At 43.8% G+C, this 15,067-nt stretch overlaps 1 protein-coding gene across 2 annotated transcripts in view; it reads left to right on the top strand.

Annotated features, from left to right (window-relative positions):
- The first annotated feature begins 3,621 nt into the window (after positions 1–3,621).
- RAB3B (RAB3B, member RAS oncogene family) overlaps positions 3,622–15,067 on the top strand; it is a 73,528-nt gene continuing 62,082 nt past the window's right edge. Inside the window, exons 1-2 of one of the 2 annotated variants that reach the window (XM_019449309.2) lie at positions 3,622–3,844; positions 12,647–12,874. In XM_019449309.2, coding sequence (XP_019304854.1) covers positions 12,647–12,874 — 228 coding nt within the window. In that variant the 5' untranslated portion in view covers positions 3,622–3,844. Of the gene's footprint in view, positions 3,845–12,251; positions 12,501–12,646; positions 12,875–15,067 lie in introns of those variants that run through there. The other variant, XM_019449310.2, reaches the window with a different exon arrangement.

Below are 15,067 nucleotides of genomic sequence, written 5' to 3' on the forward strand. Positions count from 1 at the left end.
ATGTATATGTAGCCAGGTTACTCCATTGCTTAAATCCTTATGCTTACAAGGTAAATTCTCAAATCTTTGCCCTGATTTATGAGGACTTAAGATCACCTGGCCCCTGCCTCTTCCCAGTCCTGTCTTCCACCACTCCTCTCATTGAACCCAATGTTTCTAAAGCTGCTTTACAGATTCTGGTGACCTTCCGACAGCTGCTTAAGCTCCCTCATTGCATGAGGAAGCTCATGACCCGTCGAGGAGGTCAGATGAAAACACTTACTTAACCTGTCAACACATCTAGGTTGGTCATAAGGGACTGGCACTGGGGTGTGGATTTGAACCTTGTAAAGATTTGAACATTCCAAATGATATACACACTTATGATATTACCTTTTCTAAGTGACTAATTCTCATTCAACAGAAAACATCAATTTTATATTTCATGTAAAAAATAGGAGCTGGAAAAGGATGATTACTCTGGAAGTTAGAAAAGATTTAAGGAGATTTTGTTTGTAGGACTCTAAACCACGGTGGTGACCATTGACCAACCACAATTCTGGGGGGTCTAATAGAAGGGTCTCAGACTTGGAATCAGACAGACTTGTATCTGGTTCTGCCATTTACCAGACATGTACCATTGGCAAGTCACTGGAACTTTCTGAATTCTGTTTCCTCATTTATAAAAAGGGGATGACAATCCATACATTGCATGATTGTATTGAGAACTAAATGAGATAAAAGATGTGAATGGGCCCATCACATGTTAAGGTCTTAATGATCATAGTTATTAATCAATCTAATCAAAGACAAAAAGTAGACTTTTGGGATAGAATAGATCTTTCTTCCTGTTCTTATTTGGGCATTTGGATCTGGAAGTGAAGGCAGTTCAATATAATTTGAACTGGTGGTAACCTGCTAGTTAATAATAGGGAGGTAGCTATTGGGGGGCATAATTGATACAGTCCAAATGCCAGAAGTGGCCTCTCTGCCCCCTTAAGATCTAACTGCAATGGACTCGAACCTCAATTTTCACATTTTATAATCCTTATATGTTCTAAGTCTTCCTGGAAATTTTTGTAAATTCTACGAGGACTGTGTTCTTATAGTCTCTGCCTCTAGTCTCCTTTTTCAACTCAGGAAAACAAAGCCCATTGCACAATTTCCCTGCTTACTCATCCTCAGTATGCCCCTGTCTCAGAAAGCATTCCTGAGTTCCAAAGTCTCGAGAGTCACAGAAAGCAGTTGCATCATATGTATGACAAACAACATATCACATTTTATACATTCTAGAACTTAAACACTCTGTCCATCTGCTATGGGAGGGTTTTTTCTCAGCTTTTACCCATGTAGCACCTACCCTTACACTGATTTTCGTACTCATCTTTTTCCTTTCCCCCTTCAAGTTCTCTTTATTGCCTCTCCCTTCCATTTTGCCAAGTGAATTCTAAATTCTCCTCCCTTTTCTACCCAGAGCAATTTAGTATTACCCGTTCTCCTCCTACACTTACATACCCACACTCCTCAAGACCCTAAGTAGACAAAAGGATCTTTGTACATTAGGGTCAATCCTTCTTGGGAGGCAATTGTGGCTAAAAATAGCATTTTTTTTTCTGGTATAATAACCACAGTGTTTCCTCTTTATTGAGTGCTTACTATGTGCCTGGCGATCTATCAAGTGCTTTCCAGTAGCAATCTCATTTTCTTATTTAGTCTTCACAATGACCCTAAGAGGTACCTCTCATTATTGCTATTAATACAAACAAGGATGAGGTGTGTATATCAGAAAAATTATGTAATTTGCATAAGATCACATAGCAAGCAAGTGGTGGAACAAGGATTGAAAACCAGATCTAGCTGGCCCCACGCCTGTGCTCCTTCCACTTTACTACATGGCCTTCCAGGGGAAGCAGAAAGAGAAAGTAATCAGAAGACCTGAGGCTACATAAACACAACACCATCTGTTCTCATATTGTTTCGCAACTTTAAAAGAATGTTTTTATATGTTAACTCATTTTTCCTGTGAAGAATGAATAGTAATTATGATACCTACTTTGAAGTGAGTAAACTAGGGCCTTATGGGAGACAGGAAATGAGGGAGCAGGTAGTATAGGATATTGGATTTTGAGACCACAGAAGCTCTAGTTCCAGGTTAGTAAGAAGTTCAGGGTGTGCCATGGGAGCCAGTGACAAAAGTTATGTGAGAAGTAGACCAAGGACTGAAGGATCAAGAAATCATATGGCTACTGAAGTCAGGAAGGCAGGACAGGGGTTAATTGGGATAACCACAAATCGGCGGTTGGGATTTTCAATGCATAAGGAGCAACTAAGGGGGTCAGTGATATTTGCAATGATGAAGAGTAGAAGGTGGTATGGTTGAAGAGCAAAGGAGAAGGAATTTTTGTACAAGGGTAAATGTGGCAATGCTGACTTTTAGCTTTTGGTGTGTGGGGAGTGGGAAAGTGAGAAGTCTTCCTGCAGAGGACTACAAGGAGAGTCCTGGAAGAAGGTCAATTTTCAACAAAGGCAAAGAAGAAAACTCACTGAAGAAGCAGAGGATGTAGGAGAGTTTATTGAGAAAGGAACAGGGTTCTAGAGGGCACAGTGGAAAGGTCTGCCAGGGAAGTGGGCAGGGAGAAGGTGAGTGAAAGGGAGGAGGATGGAGAAATTCAGAAATGTATAATGATGAGTCAGAGAGAAGTTAGACAACCAGAGGCTATCAATTGGGTGGTTTCCCATGTTGGGGAGACAAATTATAGATAGGGTCGTAATGGAACTTGAGGGAAAATGGTTTTGGTATCTGATTCAGACCTATAAGATTTGGGTTGGAGGAAGAGTGTGGAAAAGGACAATGATTCTAAACCAAAGCTGGCAGCTGACTCCTATGACCTTGGGAAGACTTAAAGTGAAGTGCAGGTCAGGATGGGAGGTCAAATTGCCTCCTATACCTGCCTCCTCTGGCAGAATTGGGACTTCCTAATGACTAGGAAATAACATTTTCTCACTCTAATGGGGAGCCATTGAAACTTTGTTTTGTTTTAACTAGGTTGATGGTAACACGGTGACATGTAGAACAATCACTCATGGTGCTGGTATAGAGGATAAATTGGAGTGGAGGCAGGGACATCTATTAGGCTGTTACATTAGCCTAGGCAGGAAGTGATGAGCCTGAACCAGGGTGAGAGCAGTGGTGATGGAGAGGAAGGGCAGGGATAGGGTATGTTAAGTGGGTTTTATTACCAGACTGATGGGATGTGGGGTGTGAAGGAGTGCATAGGGAAGAGGACAGTGCCCAGGTTTCTGACTTAGTTTCCTCCTGTAGTCAGCGGTCCAGGTTCTGCTTCTCTCCCTGGGCTTTTGTGAGGATGAAGCAGTATGACAGGAGAGTTCTTTGGAAATGGCAAAGCTGGGTACCAATCATCATCTATATTATTATCAAAGCTCTCAACCACCATAGCAGTAAGTTCAGTCTATGGAACGAGACGTGACAGTTAAGATAAATCACTGTAGTCACTCAGATATCCGCGAACTCGTGGGAAGAAGCCCTGGGGGCCCAAGATACCACTGATTTCCTGCACCTGCAGGCTGCGGGGGCCCGGGGAGGAGCGAACACGGACTACGCCCCTGGGCGGGGCGTGGGTGGGGCCTGGACGCTGCCGTAGCGGAGCGGAGCTGTAGCTACAGCCTCAGCCCTAAGTAGCTGCGGTGGGCGCCAGACCCGCCCCGCACCTCCCCGCGTCGCACCGCACCGCACCGCGCCTCCCTGCTCTGGGAATCCGCCTGCACATTCCGCCGCGTGCAGCTAGATCTCCAGTCCCATTGCACTGCCAGGAGCGAGCCGCTCGTCCCACACCCGAAGTCCCAGGTAAGGGGCGCGGCCCGGGCGCCCCGCCCGGGGAGGATGTGGGACCGACCCGGGCTAGGGGCGCTAGCGACACCGGGCGGGCGCTAACGAGTGCAGGGCAGCAGAGGGGACACCGAGGAGAAGGGGCTGGGGGAGGCCTCTGAGGAGGGGGCGCCACGGCCGGGAGGGAGGCGCGTAGCTTCGGGAGCGGCGCTGAGGGTGGTGGGGGAGTCTACCAGACCGTGAGGGCTGGGAGGGGAGCTCCGAGGGCAGGGGGCGGCAGGAGGTGGGAAAGGACAAGCGGCCACTGGAGCGCAGTAGGGGCTCTCTGGGGGGAAACGCGGAGCGTTGGGGGAGGGGAGATGTAAGGAGGGACTGAGGGGCAGTGCGGGAAGAGGGTGCCAGGCAGCCGAGGAGCATGAAGCGGGAGCTGAAGCGAGGGCATTGAGGACAGCTAGGGCAAGGGGGGTGGCTGGAGGTGGAGAGCTAAGGGCAGGGGACGGGATCCGCAGGGGTCGCTGTGAGCTGGAGAGGAGTGAGGGGATGAAGGGAAGGGGCGCTGGGCAAAGGGGGGGGTGCTGGTCGGGGAGAGGGGAAGAGCACGAGGGGATGTGAGTGGAGAGCTGGGAGCGAAAAGGATGCGGAGCCAGAGGCCAGCCTTGTGCGGCCACGGGGCATAACCGTGAGTGGGGACTGGGGGGTGGGGCTCGGAGGCGGGAATCCTGGAAGAATGGGAAGGTGGGAGGCAAGGCTGGATCTACCCGGACTGCAGAAGAAGGGTGCGGGGAGCTGGTGGAGGGAGAGGGCAGTGGCCTTGGATATGGGCAGTGGGCGCCTGAGTTCTGGCTAGGGGTGGCGGGTGGAGAGGCACTGGAATAGAGCAGGGGTCTGGCAGCTGGGAGTGGAGGAACTGTTTGAGAGCCTTGGGAAGGTTAGGGCAGTGCTGGGTGTGCTGGGTCAGGCTGGAGAGGAAGCCAGGTGTGGGTTGTGGTGTGAGGGGGAAAAGATGATGTGGCCCATAGTGGAGTCCACAGGCACCCAGGTGCTAGCTGTGTCTCAGCTACTCAAGAAGGCTGAGGAGGGGGCGCAGTCACTGAACTTTGTTACACCGACATCTGAGATCACAGACAAGAAGATAATTTTGGAAAGAAAAATTCATCCACTGGCTCCCTCTGTTCCAGAGTCCAAATGTGGGAGGGGACTTTAGGGATGGCAGGATGGCAGCCTCTGGAAGCTAATGCAAGTGTGGAGGGGGGTGGGAGAAAGACAGGGCCTCCATCCCAACTTTCTGGAATCCAGATAGAAAGGGGTGGGGAAGGGTAAAAGGAGTGTGTGTGTACAGGTGGATGCCCACGTGTTCTGTGCCTATAAAGGGAGAAAAATCATGGAATGCCATGAAAAGCCCTGGCTATGGTAGTGGGGAAGTCCTGGCCCTGTGTTTGCCAGAGGAGACATTTTGCTAGAAGATGATGGGTAAGGGAAGCCTTTCTGGTAATGAAGAATTTAGCTAGCAGTGGAGAACAATGTGTTTCTGTCAGAGGAAACACTGTGGGAAAAGCCCAAACTCTAACATCTCCAGTCCACTAAACGAATCTCCGGTTTCTTAAGGAATATAATGTGAAGAGAGATACCAGCAACCTATAGAGGATGTTTTGAAGGATTTCCCTCCCTAAACTCAGAACTCCTTATGGTTCCTCTCCCTCCCTCCAGAGTACAGTACAGGTGTGGTACACAGTAGGTGTTCAGTGAATATTGATTCAGTGAACAATTGACCTGTGCTGGTGCTCGTGCCTCAATTCACTTACCACTACCACCCCCCACCCCGGGCAAGAATTGTGAGAAGCGAATATAACATGGGTGAAAAGAGCTTCATAAGCTATAAAGCACTGTACAAAAGAGAGAGGCCACTAATATTATGCAGGTGTGCCTATATTCTGTGCAAGATAGAATGCATTGAAAGCACTTAATAGAGTGCCTGGCATTTAGTAGGTGCTCAATACATGGTAGCTATTATGATACTGTTTTTGTGGCTCTGAGAGACCTGGAGAAACAGTGAATAGGTGGCCTAGGCTGGGCTGGTGGTGCTGCATTGGGGAATGGTCTAAAGAAAGGTTGAATTAGAAAAGTTAGTAGAGTTTGGCTTTAGGGAGGAGGCTGGATATAATAGGATGAAGTCCACATTTGCCCAACTCCCTTTCTATTCTCACTAAATGTTCCCAATGAGAAGATGGAGTCACATTTATTGAGCACCAGCTATGTGTCACATATTACCTAGATGCTTTACCAACATTGACTATAATTTTCCCAATGATGCTTGTTTTACAAATGAGGAAACTGTGTCCTAGTTACATAAAATTTCTTGCCAGGGTCTCAGAGCTAATAAATGACAGACCTGGAAACAGAATCTAGTTTGTTTGGTTTGGAACCCCAAGCTATTTCCACTACCTAAGATGACTTGGTAGAAGAAAATATGAAGCAGACAAAAAAAAATTTTTTTAAGGGGTTTATAAAGCACTCTCCCATATAGTAGTTTTAATTCTTATAACAATTTGCCAAGAAGTCTTTTATTAACTCATTTTATAGATGAGAAAATTGATCTGCCTAAGGTTTTACAAGTGCTGAGAGAGCCAGAGCTCAACCCAGGTGTCTCGGACACAATCTTGTGCTCTTTCCACCAAAAGAGAAGTTCATCTGATCACTTGTTCATTACATGTAATGAATTGATCGCTTGCTGGATTTTAGGGCTTTCTCCTCCTCTCTCCCCTCTTTCCTAGCTGAAGCTGGCTTCTTCCGTGGGTGCTTATTTTTGCTGCCTATCAGACTGAAAGCCTTGTTTTTCATACCAATCCTTGCAGGGGCCATTTCCTTCTTTCCCCCAGCTTGGGACTAGAGATGCCTTCCCAGATGGTCCCTGGACCTTCATCTTTATTGCTTGTCATGGAGACAGTGAGCTACCCAGCTCTATCATTTATGTGACTGTCACAAAAGACAGGAAGATCTGATTGATGCTTATCTCACAAATGCGTTCTGCACTCGCTGCTGTGCAGTGAGTGACCTGTCTGCTCATATCTGCCTCAGGCGGTTGCCTGCTGGGATGCTTTTTGCCTCCCTTCCAACTAAGTAGCCCCTGCCACCTTCCTGAAAAGATCTCCTTTGGGGCTTCCATCTGAATGTGCTTTGCAACTGAACCTCTCTGCCCTCTGCCTCTCCCTATTCTTACACCACCTACTGGGAATGCTGTGCTGTGTGCACATAAACAGATGTTGATAGTACAGTATGGCAAGTGCTAGGAAAGAGCTGCAGGGCGCTGGAGATGCTTCTTTACTCACGCTAAAGTTACTGAAGTTTTTAATTTCCCTAAGCCTCATCTAATCTGGGAGTCATTAAATAACAGAAGGTTTAGTCATGATACTCCAACTGAATTGCTGTGTGACCTTGGACAAATCACTTCTCTTTATAGAGCCTCATTTTATTTTTATTATTTTTATTTTTTATTCTTTTTACCTGTGCAGTGAAGGGAAGTGGATCATATCAGGAATTGAAACTAGTTTTTAGTCTTGTCTCACTCCTTGTGGCAGGCATAGCTCATAAAGGCAGGCACTTTTCCCGCTGATTCTCCAGGAGGCCCCATGTGTTTTTCTCAACACAGTGTATGATGCACATTTATATGCATTCTCTTATTTAAAATTCACAGCAGCTTTCTGAGGTAGGTAATATTTTCATATCATAGATGAGGATAATGAGGCTCAGAGTTTAAGTGACTTGCCCAAGTTCATACATTGAGTTATGGGAAAGTTGGGGCCAGGAGTCAGGGTTTTTGTTATGGTAAAGCTGCCACACCCAAATCTCTTCTTATTCCAAAAATCTAAGTGTGTAAACAGCTGCCTCAGAAAAAACGAAGACCAATAATATGACTTTTACATTAATAGTCTGGCACATGGCAAATGCTCAGTAAATGTTTATCGAAAGGAGTAACATAGGGTGCCTGGGTGGCTCAGTCAGTTAAGCATTTGACTTTGGCTCAGGTTCTGATCTCATGGTTGGTGAGTTCAAGCCCCATATTGGGCTCTATGCTGCCGGCTTAGAGCCTGGAGCCTGCTTCAGAATCTGTGTCTTCCTCTCTCTCTGCCCCTCCCCTTTTCGTGCTCGCTCTCTCTCTCTCTCTCTCTCTCTCTCTCTCAAAAATAAACATTAAATAATAATAATAATAATAATAATAATAATAATTAAGGGGTAGCATACCCTAAAGATTTGCTTTAGGTCCAGTGTTGCCAGGATGTAAGGATAGATAAAACTCAGATGAATCCAGAAGAAAAAGCAGACGGCTAATTGTAAAACAAACTCCAATAATGTAGCCCAGATTAGGGAGAGGGCAGTTGAACAAGATCTGACTATGGAAGTGAATTAAAGGGGCCAGTGAAATAATGTTTATTGAGTACCTCTCATAGGCCAAGAAACTATGCTAGATTAATTACATATGACAACTGCTCATTCTATATGTACCACAACTCTGTGAAGAGAGAGTATTTTCTCTATTGTAAAGTAAAAATGTTGTGGCTTAGAGAGGCAGTACGACTCACCCAAAAATTCAGCTGAACAATAAATAGAGCAGGGATTTTGAACTCCCTATAATAATGCACAGTACTAGGTCTAGTCTCAACTGTTAATTGTAACGCCTGGGCAAATCCTCAATTTCTGGTTCTCAGTTTCTTTCTTGATTAAATAGGAATTGTAATCTCTCTTCTTCCAATTTTATCTCCCAGGTTTAGAGAATAAAATAAGGTAGAGGACTTGCAATTGAGGTAAGGATCAAATCTGTGTTTCAGTAAAGTTACTCTTTGACCAGCAGTCCCATTTTTAGGGATCTTTCTTAAGGAAGTAATAGAAAACTGAACACATATTTATGTAAATACATGACCACTTTGATTTAATTTATAATAATTAAGAATAGAAAAGTAAAGTACAATATTAAAGAACTGGTCATATGACACATCCATAAGATGGAATACGATGTAGTCAATTGAAATGATATTTCTGAAAAGTTTTAAAGGTCTCAATTGTAAATAAACTATTGTGGCTCTTAGTTTTTGAAAAAAAAATGAAAAAATAGAAGTCTCAGAAAAAATATTTATGATATAATGTTAAGTGAAATATACATAGAAGTTACAAACAAGGATATATGGTATGCTGTCATTTATATATAGATAAAAAGTATAAATAGATTTCTATGTTTATATATACAAAAACTATCTCTGAAGGGTGCATAAATTGGTAACATGTTTGCCTTTGAGGAGAGGACCAGAGACTGGAAGTCGGAGTGGAAAGCACTATAAACCTTTACGTATTATTTATTTTTTAAGTAAAAATTAAAATAATGCCAACTACAGATGGTGATAAGATAATGCTTGCAAATAGAAAAAGTTTGAATTATTTTCAACATATGTATTACCATTTATTTATTTGTTTGTTTGTTTGTTTATTAAAGGAGATAGAAGTTTATTGAATACACTGCAAGGGAGAGGCAGGCAGGACAGCAAAGGAGAGGCTGTCTGCCCGTATTACCTTTAAAATCAACAAATAATAAGATATAATTTAAAAACAGATGGTCCTTTGTTGCATAAGAAAGTAACGGAGGATAAAAAGGCAAGGGCACCTGGGTGGCTTAGTCAGTTGAGTGTCTGACTTTTAATTTTGGCTCAGATAATGATCCCTGGGTTGTGGGATCTAGCCCACAGAGGATCTAGGCCTCTGTGCTGAACGTGGAGCCTGCTTAAGATTCCCTCTCTTTCTCTCTCTCTCTCCCTCCCTCTCTCCCTCCCTCTTCCCCTCTCCGCCCCCCCACTCATGTGCACTCTCTCTCTCTCTAAAAAAGAAAGAAAGAAAAGAATAAAAGGAAATAAGGGAGAGAATACACTTAACTGTTAATGATGGCTGTTTCTGAGTAGATGGGGTATCTTACAATGTAAAACTTTCTGTTTTACACTCTTGTGTTCTTTTCTTTTTTCTTTTATTTATATATTTATTTATTTTGAGAGAGTGCAAGCATGAGCTGGGAAGGAGCAGAGAGAGAGGAAGAGAGAGAATCCCAAGCAGGCTCTGTGCTGTAAGTACAGAGCCTGACTTAGGGCTCGAACTTACAAATCATGAGATCATGACCTGAGCTGAATGAAATCAAGAGACAGATGCTTAACTGAACCACTCAGGCACCCCTCTTATGTTCTTTTCTAATTTTTTATAGTGAATTTATACTTTCAAAGCAAAAATTCTGTCTTGTAAACAAACAATAATGACTGGCAGCAGAGTGGAGGATGGTGTGAGGTTGTTGTGGTTGCTTCCCTTGTTTTAGGTAGGAAAAAAAGCATAATTCCTTTGAATTGCCAATTCTGGAAACAGGCTCTCCATCTGGTACCATGAAAAGCTGAAAAGTTAGGGCTATGAGACAGTTTAAGCAAGCAATGGCATCCTCCCCTCTAATCTCACTTTCTTCTTCCGTGTAAATGCTCCAGGTGTCCTGGGCACGTTCCACACCCACTAGTGAGTGTTGTTCTGGGGCAGATTGATTATGGGAGTGGGGCCAAGGGTCTCAGATAAGGGCTTGAGAGCTGGGAGAAAAGAGAAAGGAAGAACAGAGGCCACCAGAGGCTAGTGGTGGCATATTTAAGAAAGTATTATTAAAGGACTGCTATTAGGGGCACCTGGGTGGCTCAGTCGGTTAGGCATCCAATTTCGGCTCAGGTCATGAATTCGTGAATTCGAGCCCCACACCTGGCTCTGTGCTGACAGCTTGGAGCCTGGAGCCTGCTTCGGATTCTGTTTGTCTGTCTCTCTGTCTCTCTCTCTCTGCCTCTACCCTGCTCGCATTCTGTCTCTGTCTGGCAAAAATAAATAAACATTAAAAAAATTTTTAGAGGACTGCTAATAATCCCATATATTTCTTTGACCTTTCTTCAAGAGAGCTTTAAACCTTCTACGTTTGTCAGTTCCTTGTCCTTACAGCTCACCTGAGAGGCCCATAGACTTAAACCCACCAGCCAAACTCTCTTTCTTTTCCTTTGAAGAACAAAAACAGGAATTCCCAAAGAGAGTGACACCCTGGACATTATCTCATGTTAGGGCTGTGTTCCCACCCTCCTTTGACCACTTATACAGCCTGCCCAAGAACCCAGTGCTGAGCATAAGGAGTGACTGCAGGTAGAGAAGTAGGGTACTTACTTATTCCAATAAGACTATGGGACCAAGTGCTGGATTATGGGGTTCAGATCCAAAGTGCTCCAGGAAAGGAGAGGATGGTGGCAGGTGTGAGGGAGCTGGAGTCTCAGGGAAGGCCTGACACATAAATAAATACTTGCTGATGAGTATATGGATGAGTGAGCAAATGAACAAATAAATAAACAAAGGATCTGGGCTTTAAAGGATTTGGAATAATAATAACTTATGTTCACAGCTGTGAGGGCTTTTTATCAAGGTCTTCCTTAGTGTTATCTCATTTGGGTCCTATAACAGCCCTGTAGGAAAAGCAGGGCAGAAATTGTCCTCTCCATTTTCCAGATGATGAGATTGAGTCCCAGAGTGATGAGTGACTTTTATTAATCCAGCACACATTTACTGAGTGCTGATTATGTATGAGTACTTATGCTAGAAGCTAGAGATGCAGAAATGAAGTACATTAAGTCCAAGATGCTTGGTCTAAAGGAGGAGCTGGAATAGTAAACAGTTTCTAAATGACACCAGTGCTGTTAGTGTGGTCTGGAGGCATAGAAGCAGGAGTGCGTGCCTTTATCATGCACAACGGAAGGTGAGATTTCATTTGGATCTATAAGGATGAATAGCAGTTTATTAAGAGTCTTGTAAACAGAAAGAATACATGTCTAAAGGGATAAAGCAAGAAATAACATGGCTTAGAGTAAAGTGCATAATTTGGTATAAAAGTGGCACTGGTTGGTAGAGAGAAAGCTTAGAAGAAGATCAAGTTTATTTTTTGGTAAGTTGGTTCTTTGGGCTTGATTTTTAGAGTTGTGGGGAGCCATGAAAGTTTAAAAATTTTTTTTTAATGTTTATTTATTTTTGAGAGAGAGGGAGAGACAGAGCGTGAGCAGGGGAGGGGCAGAGAGAGAGGGAGACACAGAATCCGAAGCAGGCTCCAGGCTCTGAGCTGTCAGCACAGAGCCTGACACGGGACTCCAACTCATGAACTGTGAGATTATGACCTGAGCCGAAGTCAGACGCTCAGCTGACTGAGCCACCCAGGCGCCCCTTTGAAAGTTTTTGAAACAGGGGAATGATAGCCCCATGCTGGGCCTTTCCTGGAATATTCACGTTTACCGTTTTGGCTTTTTCTTTTCAAAACTCAGCTCAGGAGCTGCCTCCTACAAGAGACTCTTCCTGACCACCATGCCTCTAGGTTGGGTTAGATGTTAGATGTTTCTTGTGGGCTTCCTGGGCCAAGCCTTCCCTCTGTCCTATCACTTATCTACTGCCTTGTTACCCTGTGTTTACATGCTTTTCTACTCTAATCTGTGGCCACTCAGAGGTTATAGCACCATGTCTGATTCATATTTGTATTCCCCATACCCAGCACAAGGCTTGACCCAGAGCAACGTGCTCAGTAAATATTTGCTGAAAGAATGAATAGGAGGAACTGGGTTCCACCCCAGTCCTGAAACAACATTTGGAGCAGGTGTAGTACTGGGGTGATTCTATGGTGTGTGTGTTTCTTCAGTGATGCTTGGGTGGAGAGAGTGTATGTGAATGGTGGAGTAACCATTAAAGATTGGTGACACTGGAGGTGTGTTCCTCCTGAGTGACCACAGGTCTTTCCTATAGATGGCTTCTGTGACTGATGGTAAAGCTGGAGTCAAAGATGCTTCTGACCAGAATTTTGACTACATGTTCAAACTGCTCATCATTGGCAACAGCAGTGTTGGCAAAACCTCCTTCCTCTTCCGCTATGCCGATGACACCTTTACCCCAGCCTTTGTCAGCACTGTGGGCATCGACTTCAAGGTGAAGACAGTCTACCGCCATGAGAAGCGAGTGAAGCTGCAGATCTGGGTGAGTCCTGAGCATCTTGCGCAGGATTGTCTTGGGGGGTGATTGGTCTGCTAGTACAAGAGCTGGGAGGCAGGCCAGTCTGGAACTTCTGGGTCTTATGGCATCAAGCACCAGTGCTGTTGAAGGCCTGGCCCCTGGACTGCCCCTTGCTGCTTTGATAGAAGTTTGCTCGCTTCTGGGGCCTCAGTTGTTTCTGCTGCTTAACTTTCTAAGAGGCTTTATCCTGCCTATACAAATGAGTGACCAAGAATTTGGGCTTTGGGGTTAGAAATTTGGATTCAACTTCCAGTTATGCCACTTATTAGTTATGGAATCTTGACTAAATATTTATCTTCTCTAGGCCACCCTTTCCTCTTTGGGGGTGTAGCATCGACATCATAGGGCTGTTGGTGCTTAGCATACTTCGTGGAATGCAGTAAATGCACTGTAAATGTTAGCTCCTGTGTCCATAATCTATTGCTGTGTAATAAATCACTTCAAAACTTGATGGCTTAAAATAACAGTAATTAATTATTACACAGTTTCTGTGGATGAAACATTTGGGGGTGGCTTGGTTTCTGTCTTGTTGCCTCTTATGAGGTTGCAGTCAGATATTGGCTTGGGTTGTCATCTGAAGGCTTGAATGGGGCTAGAGGATCCCGTTCCAAAGTGGCTTACTCATGTATCAGGTATTGGCTATTAGCAGGAGGCCTTAGTTCTTTCCCATGTGGTTCTCTCCAAGGAGTTGTGTAAGTGCCTTCATGGCATGGCATCTGGCTTCCCCCAGGGGGAAAGATCCAAGAAAGCAGAGAGGAAGTGACAATGTCTTTTATTACTTAGCTTAGAGTATCTTTTGGTCACTGATTCAGTGTAGGAGGAAATTACATAAGGGTATGAATCCTGGGAGGTGAGGATCATTGGGGACCATCTTAGAAACCACCACAGCTACTATTATTGGTATTTACCAGTGGTACTAATAAAATATATACATCTTTGAGATGATATAGCAAAATGTAGATCATATGCTTTTCAATAATGAATTATTGCCAGGATTAGATATTTTGAAAATTAGTGATTTTTAGTATTCAAAGCATGTGTTGTTTATGATCTCTCCATTCAACCTGATACATTGTGCACATATCTTATTGGCTATATACAGTACTTTTCTTTTTATAAATTATCTCCATATGTTATCATCTTCTGATTAACCCCAAGGGACAGATATTATTTTAATTCACTCCTATTTTACAGAAGAAAAAAAGTCAGACTCAGTAATTAACTTGCCTTAAGTCAACCACACTGTTGCAAAGTGGGATTCCAATTGAGGCCTTCTGATTCCAAGTTTTGTGCTCTTTTCTCTACACTGTGCATGTTAGGTCTTATAGAGCCCTTATTTCCATTTATGATAATGTTAAGTATTAATTTATATAGAGATAAAAGTTTATTTTGTTCATTTAGTCTCTATTAAAATCACTGAGGAATTGTGAGTTATTAGAAATATGAGAAGCTAAAAAGACCACTCAGTTCATTGGTTCTAGAAGTGTGGTCTTCAGGTCATCAGCATTAGCATTACCTGGGAATATAGTAGAAATGCAAATTCTCAGGCCCCTCCTCAGACCTACTTAAATGAGAAACTTTGAGCTATGACCTAACAATGTTTATTATAACAAGCCTTCCAGGTGGTTTTGAGGCAGGCTAAAATTGAAGAACCACTTTGGTTTAACTACTATTAGGTTTAACCGTCTTATGGTGAGAATCAATAAGCATTTATTAAGTACCTATTATGTGCCAACTGCTTCCACTTGTGTAATCTGACATCCTCTTGACAGCCAATGCACAGAGAAGTGAAAGCACAGGATATTGGGGGGTGGTGAGCAATACAGGGGAACTGGAACAAGGCTGTGAAGAGCAGGGAGGGGTGCTAAGAGGGAAATTTGCTGGAGAGGCTGTTAGGCAGTGGCTTGAAGGTAAGGGAGACCTTGCACAGCAAACGGAAGTTTCTTATCATGGGCCAGAGTTTACATACCTGATGATTCTTTAGAGACCTGAAGAAACTATTGGAGTTTTTTTTTAAATCTATAAACATAAGATAAAGGTTTAGTCATATTTCCTATATGGATTGACACAGATGTCTTCATTTGATCTCCACATCACATGGTCATATATCCTACACTCAAAAAATCTTCAGGTAGGAGAAGACAGTCTGCCCTTCTA

Source organism: Panthera pardus, unplaced genomic scaffold, assembly GCF_024362965.1.
Source record: "Panthera pardus isolate Hobbes unplaced genomic scaffold, ASM2436296v1 HiC_scaffold_11, whole genome shotgun sequence".
NCBI classification, from domain to species: domain Eukaryota; kingdom Metazoa; phylum Chordata; class Mammalia; order Carnivora; family Felidae; genus Panthera; species Panthera pardus.